This window comes from Theropithecus gelada, chromosome 13 (assembly GCF_003255815.1).
Source record: "Theropithecus gelada isolate Dixy chromosome 13, Tgel_1.0, whole genome shotgun sequence".
Lineage (NCBI taxonomy): Eukaryota > Metazoa > Chordata > Mammalia > Primates > Cercopithecidae > Theropithecus > Theropithecus gelada.
The window spans coordinates 5,325,197-5,331,860 of record NC_037681.1 but is presented as its reverse complement, the minus strand read 5'-3'; the positions used below and the strand labels follow the sequence as shown (position 1 = coordinate 5,331,860).

The following is a 6,664-nucleotide window of genomic DNA, read 5'->3' as shown; positions in this document are numbered from 1 at the left end:
GGCCGGATCTCAGCTCACTGCAAGCTCCGCCTCCCGGGTTCACGCCATTCTCCTGCCTCAGCCTCCCGAGTAGCCGGAACTACAGGCGCCCGCCACCGCGCCCGGCTAGTTTTTTGTATTTTTTTAGTAGAGACGGGGTTTCACCGTGTTAGCCAGGATGGTCTCGATCTCCTGACCTCGTGATCCGCCCGTCTCGGCCTCCCAAAGTGCAGGGATTACAGGCTTGAGCCACCGCGCCCGGCCAATTAAAAAGTTTTAAAAAGGCCTCTTGAGAACTCAATAAATCATATTTGTAGGTTGGATTAGGCCTCCAGACTCCCAGTAGCTACTTTAGGATGTGAATGAGGGAGCCATTGAAAGATCTTAGACATAATGCTAATCACTATGGCTGCTATCTAAAGATGAATTATAGAATCAGATCTGGAGGTAGAAGTACCAGTTAAGCTATTGTGGAAATTAGGCAGGAAATGCAGAGAACCTAAATTGGGGCAGTGGTGACAGAGATGGAGAGGAAGAACTGAATTTGATAAGTGTTAGTGAGATAAAGTAGGCATGCCTTGGGGATTGGGTGATGGAAGTGGGGAACTGGAAGGAGCCATGGCTTGGGTGACTGTAGATGGTACCACCTCCAAACAAGGTGGATGGCATAGGAAAAGTTGGTGAGCAGAGAGGAGTGTGTCTGGTTTAAAACAGGCTTGTCTGTTGGACATCCCCTAGTGTACATGTCCTTTAGGCAGTTGGGTATTTGGATGTGGAGCTCAAAGGAGGGATGCAAGTTGGGAATTTTATTGTTGTTGAAACTGTGTTGGGCAGGGGGAAGGGGTTACCACTTATCCTGTCAGTGTTTTTTTAAAAAAAATTCCTCATCACTTGTACATTTAACATAGTCTCTAACTGCAGGATTTTTATTCTTGAGGAGAGAAGACATTAAACAAGTAATCAATTATTTGATTTAAGTTGTGGAAAGGTTGTGAAGAAGAAAGGGTGCTGGGGATTATATAAGGGAGGGCCTGGCCTGATATGGGCCACAGTGGAAGAATTCCTGCAGAACAGGCTTTTGAGCTGGGCCTTGAAGGGTGAGAAGGAGCCAACTAGATGAACAAAGAGTGAAAGGAAGGATTTTTAAGTAAGTTTTTCAGGTTGACCACTAATCTTGAGGGCAGGAAAGAATATCATGCTTTTCAGGAACTGGAAAGTTGAGAGGTGGGTGGGGCCTTGATTATTCAGGATCCTGTAGGCTACAGTATGAATTCTGGTCTGTTGTAATTGCACTGGTAAACCATAAGGACTTGGAGCTGGGAGAGGGGGACAGTTCCTTATCAAAAGTGCATTCAAATTGACACCAGGAGAGCAGCATGCAAATGCAGGCAGTTCATGTCATGTCTGAGCAGTACTAATCCTGCAATGGCAGCATCTTTTACCTCGTATGTGTCACTGGCCCTAAGTCTGCTAGAGGCCGGAGCTCTCCTGATCCTCAGGGTAACTGCAGGAAGTAGAATCATGACAAGGTTTTAAGCAAGTTAGTGATGTGATCAGATTTACATTAAAAAAATACTCTTGTCAGAGAGAAGAGTGCAAGGATTAGAACTCTATATGTTGTGGGGTAAAACACTTGCGAAAAAAACTTTCTAACAAGATCTTCCTGTGTTTGTTTTTCATCTTAGAAATCAGGACCTTTGATATTTAGGAAAACTATGTTTAACTCTACAGATATCAAGTTATCTGGTAAGTATAATGAAACAATAAAATACTAGACTGGGGGCGGTGGCTCACGCCTGTAATCCTGGCACTTTGGGAGTTCAAGGTGGGCAGATCACAAGGTCAGGAGTTCAGGACCAGCCTGGCCAACATAGTGAAAACTCGTCTCTATTAAAAATACAAAAAAAGTTAGCCGGGCGTGGTGGTGGGCGCCTGTAGTCCCAGCTACTTGGGAGGCTGAGGCAGGAAAATCACTTGAACCTGGGAGACAGAGGTTGCAGTGAACTGAGATTGCACCACTGCACTCCAGCCTGGGTGACACAGTGAGACTCTGTCTCAAAAACAAATGAAGAGGAATAATAAAATACTTATATATATATATATATATAATATAAACAAATAACGTAATATAAACAAATGCATTCATGTAAATGAATATAACATATATAATAAACTAAGCAAATGTTTTTTTTTTTTTTTTTATTTTTTTGAGACGGAGTCTCGCTCTGTCGCCCAGGCTGGAGTGCAGTGGCCGGATCTCAGCTCACTGCAAGCTCCGCCTCCCGGGTTTACGCCATTCTCCTGCCTCAGCCTCCCGAGTAGCTGGGACTACAGGCGCCCGCCACCTCGCCCGGCTAGTTTTTTGTATTTTTAGTAGAGACGGGGTTTCACCATGTTAGCCAGGATGGTCTCGATCTCCTGACCTCGTGATCCGCCCGTCTCGGCCTCCCAAAGTGCTGGGATTACAGGCTTGAGCCACCGCGCCCGGCCCAAATGTTTTGTTTTTAAGTAGTTCTAACATTTTAAGGTTTTGTTTTGTTTCAGTCAGGACTTGGTTCTTTACAATAATGGAGGCCGGGCGCGGTGGCTCACGCCTGTAATCCCAGCACTTTGGGAGGCCGAGGCAGGTGGATCACGAGGTCAGGAGATCGAGACCATCCTGGCTAACATGGTGAAACCCCATCTCTACTAAAAATATAAAAAATTAGCCGGGCGTGGTGGCGGGTGCCTGTAGTCCCAGCTACTTGGGAGGCTGAGGCAGGAGAATGGTATGAGCCCGTGAGGTGGAGCTTGCGGTGAACCGAGATCGCGCCACTGCACTCCAGCCTGGGCAACAGTGAGACTCTGTCTCACTAAAAACAAAAACAAAACAAAACAAACCAAAATACAATAATGGATTTTTCTTTTTTTTTTTCTTGAGATGGAGTCTTTCTCTGTCACCCAGGCTGGAGTGCAATGGCACGATCTTGGCTCACTGCAACCCCCGCCTCCCAGGTTCAAGTGATTCTCCTGCCTCAGCCTCCGTAGTAGCTGAGATTACAGCTGAACGCCACCACACCCGGCTAATTTTTGTATTTTTAGTAGAGATGGGGTTTCACCGTGTTGGCCAGGCTGGTCTTGAACTGCTGACCCCAGGTAATCCACCCGCCTCAGCCTCCCAAAGTGCTGGGATTACAGGCATGAGCCACTGTGTGTGGCCCACAAGAATGGATTTTTCTGATCCTCTTTCAGAAAACATAATATGAATCATTTTATGAAAATTATAGTTAAAGTCTAATAAGCAAAAAAGCATTTGGTTTTTGTGAAATTTGACTTTGAGTCTCAGATTTTTAAAACTGGATAAATTGTTTTTATGAATATATGAAATGTCATGATTATGATAAACCCATTATGGCCTTGAAAATTTTCAAAATGTACATATCCTTGTAAGAAGTAAAAATTGCTGGATAACATTTTCATTAGAGTTTTAAGGTTGATAAAAGTTAAAATACTCATTAGGTAGGGACTGTCTTTTCTGTGTCAGTACTGATATACCAGAACTACCAAGGTTTTTTAGGAATTTCACTGGATTTACATTGGATCATATTCACTGTGGCCCAATTCCTCTTATTGTTTCCAGTAACCTAACTAGGAAAATTGGTTGCCAGAGTTAAAGTCTCAGGATAAGGAGCAGTTTTTTGCTGGTTAGAGCAAACTGGCTTCTACAGGATCCAAAGCCATGCCTCTTTCCTCTTTCATGCAACAGATCATGCTCTCCTCATTTGTTGGGGGCGATTCTGCCTGTTACGGGTCTTTCCTGAGGGAAGTCAGGCTAGCCAGCAGCTAGAAAGCAGAGGTGGTTTAAAGCAGCTCTGTAATATCAATCATCAGTGGTGATAAGAGCTTGATAAGAGGAAACTGAAGTCCAAGGTGAGTAAGAAAAAAATTTTGGCATCTGTTTATTTAATGAATTCATGTCTCAAAGTCTAGACAAAGAGGATTTAAAAGAATCTCAGTCTGGTGCTGACAAAAAGTTATATGGGGAAAAAAAAGTAATGTCAGCCACTGCCACAGAATTTGATTTTTAAAAATCATTATAAATGCCTGAGATCAACCTATGGGTAGACTATAATCAAGACATTGTTATTAACTTATCGAAAGAAAGGATGGGACAGCATGAGGGATTTAAGAGCATAATAAAACTAGGGTTTAGTTAGGCAAATGCTGGTCATGTCCATCAGCTTTATTGGGAGAGAGGTTTTCTTGAACCGTGACCACAGCTATGACACGGGACTGGCAGGTGTGGATATAGCATCCACCTGAGCCTCTTTGTTCTGGTGCCATGCTCACCAAATCACCGTCTCATCCGTATTGGACCTCCAGGGAGGCACGTTGAAGGGAAAGAGTTGATCATTACTAGTCCAGTTTACAGTTTCTGTTCATTGGAAGTGAGTAATTGAGCATTCTCATTTATACATCTGCCATCGGGAAAGGGTGAGATGAGAATCTGTGTTTTCACAGAGCCAGATTTTAGTGCTTATAAAGCTAAGGACTGGTCCCTTGGATATATGTCCATGCCATTTGGGAGATCAGATATCTGACTTTTTAAAGGCAACCTCTTTTCTGCTGTCTCATTCAAGTCATGTGGAGCCTGTGCTAAAAAAAATCTCTCAATGTAATTCACCATATTAACAGAATATAAGACATGTACCATATGATCATCTCAAAGTATACAGAAAAAGCATTGAAAAAAATTCAACACCCATTCATGATAGAAACTCTGAGAAAGTTAGAAGTAGAAGGAAACTTCCTCAACCTGAGAAAGGGCATCTGTGAAAAATCTGTAGCAAACATCATACTGTCAGTTCTCCCCAAATTGATCTATAAATTCAGTTTAATCCCAATCAAAATCCAAGCAGGCTTCTTGTTTGTTTGGTCGGTCAAGATCGTGAATTTTACATTCTCGAGTGCTGGAGGACGTTGTAGTCCTTTAACAGCTTTGTTCTAGCAGACATTTAAGTTCCTCGTGGGTCTGTTTGATGCTTTCCAGTTTTCTTGTTAAGTTCTTTTGCAGTAGTCTTTTGTCTAGGGCAAGCTTAGCAGTACTTCTGTGGTGTGGTCTTTCTGCTTGTCTTCCAAATACCTGGTATATTTACTGAGGCCTCTCCAATCTGGCTAGTGGAAACTCCAATAGTTCCCAGCTCTGTGTGAGCTCTGAGAATTGTTGGGCTTCCCACGCATGGGCAGACTGCCCTTCAGCCAGAAGCTCCAGGGTATCACTAAGCAGACTTCTCTTTCTCTTTCTCTATGTAGCTTCCATCTCTTGGGTACTGTCCCCCAGAAAATCTACCAGCCTCAGTCTCTTGAACTTGAATCTCTGGTCTCAGTTTGGTTTTGCTCTTTGTCATTATCAGCCTTTGAGATGACTCCCAATGATCCTTGCTTCCTATTATTCATGATCTTGTGTAGTCCTCTAACACATTTTAATCAGAGTTGGTCTGAGTGACTGATAGAGCGTGGTGGAAATAATGGCACATCCCTTCTGAGGCTAAGTTATAAAAGATACTGTGGCTGCATCTTTGCTGTCTCTCTAATCACTCACTCTGGGGTAAGCCAGCTGCCATGTCGTGAGGACGTTCCCAACAGAGCTCTCCTTAACTCCAGACTTAATGCTTTTCAGTCGGCCTATTCATATCACCCTCTTACCTGGATCATTCGAAAGAAAGGCCAAACTCCTCAGCAGGGCGTAAGACCTCATGAATTTTCCCCGGCACCTCTTCTCCAGCTTCAACTCTTTCTCCTTTCCCCAGCCTGTGTTCTAAGCATAGCAGACTATTTTCAGGGGTCACACTCATGCCATGCCTTCATTCAGCCTGGGCATTTACATGTATGGTCCACCCTTGTCTTCACCTGGCTAACTCCTGCTCTTCCTTCAAGTTACAGGTCTCCTCCTCCACCTAGCTTACCCAGAACCCATTCTTCATGCTCTCCTGGGCTATGATAGGTGACCTGCTCAGTGCTGCCTTGACAGTTCACAGCCTCTGCGACTACTGAAAGTGCCTGTTTAGTTGTGAAAACTCTCCTCCAGTACCTCTCAAGTCAGAGACAGGCATTGTTCTCGTTTACCGTCATAGCTGTTCCTGGCACGCAGGATGGGGCTCACTCAGTATATTTTGAATGAATATGTAAGCGAGAAAAATGTTTGAGAGTGAAATAAGCAGTGACTTAGCATATCAGGCCACTCAGTTTATTTAATATTAGACTTATAGACGAAATGAGCAGAATTACAGCAGCTTTTGGTTAACTATAACAATTTAATGAATTTTATCTGTCTCATTTTACACTGACTTTTTGGAGAAATTAGGTAATGTTTTACTCTTTGTTACATTAAAGTAGCCTGTTTTTAATTGCATTCTCAAAACCTTAAGTTTATATTAGAGTGTATGTATTATTCATGTAAAACGAGACTTTCTTTTTCTAAACAGTTAAGTCATTCCATTGTTCTGGGCCTGTGAAGTTTACCATAATGTGGTATTTGAAGTATCATACCTGTCACAATGAGTATTCTAATCTGGAAGTAAGTAAAACACAAGTTTTTAACGTATATAAAGCTATGAAGGAAAATTATGAGTATAAAGATTTATTAGCTCATCAAGTGAGGAGGCTAGAAATAGAGATTATAGTTTTAGAAGTGCCACAGATTAAT

The 6,664-nt window shown here is 42.8% G+C and overlaps 1 protein-coding gene across 2 annotated transcripts in view; it reads left to right on the top strand.

Moving 5' to 3' along the window:
• Positions 1-6,664, top strand: part of TMEM87B (transmembrane protein 87B) — a 65,807-nt gene that overhangs the window by 3,755 nt on the left and 55,388 nt on the right. For both annotated transcript variants that reach the window (XM_025354829.1, XM_025354830.1), the window contains exons 2-3: positions 1,665-1,725; positions 6,444-6,535. In XM_025354829.1, coding sequence (XP_025210614.1) covers positions 1,665-1,725; positions 6,444-6,535 — 153 coding nt within the window. The remainder of the gene's footprint in view (positions 1-1,664; positions 1,726-6,443; positions 6,536-6,664) is intronic.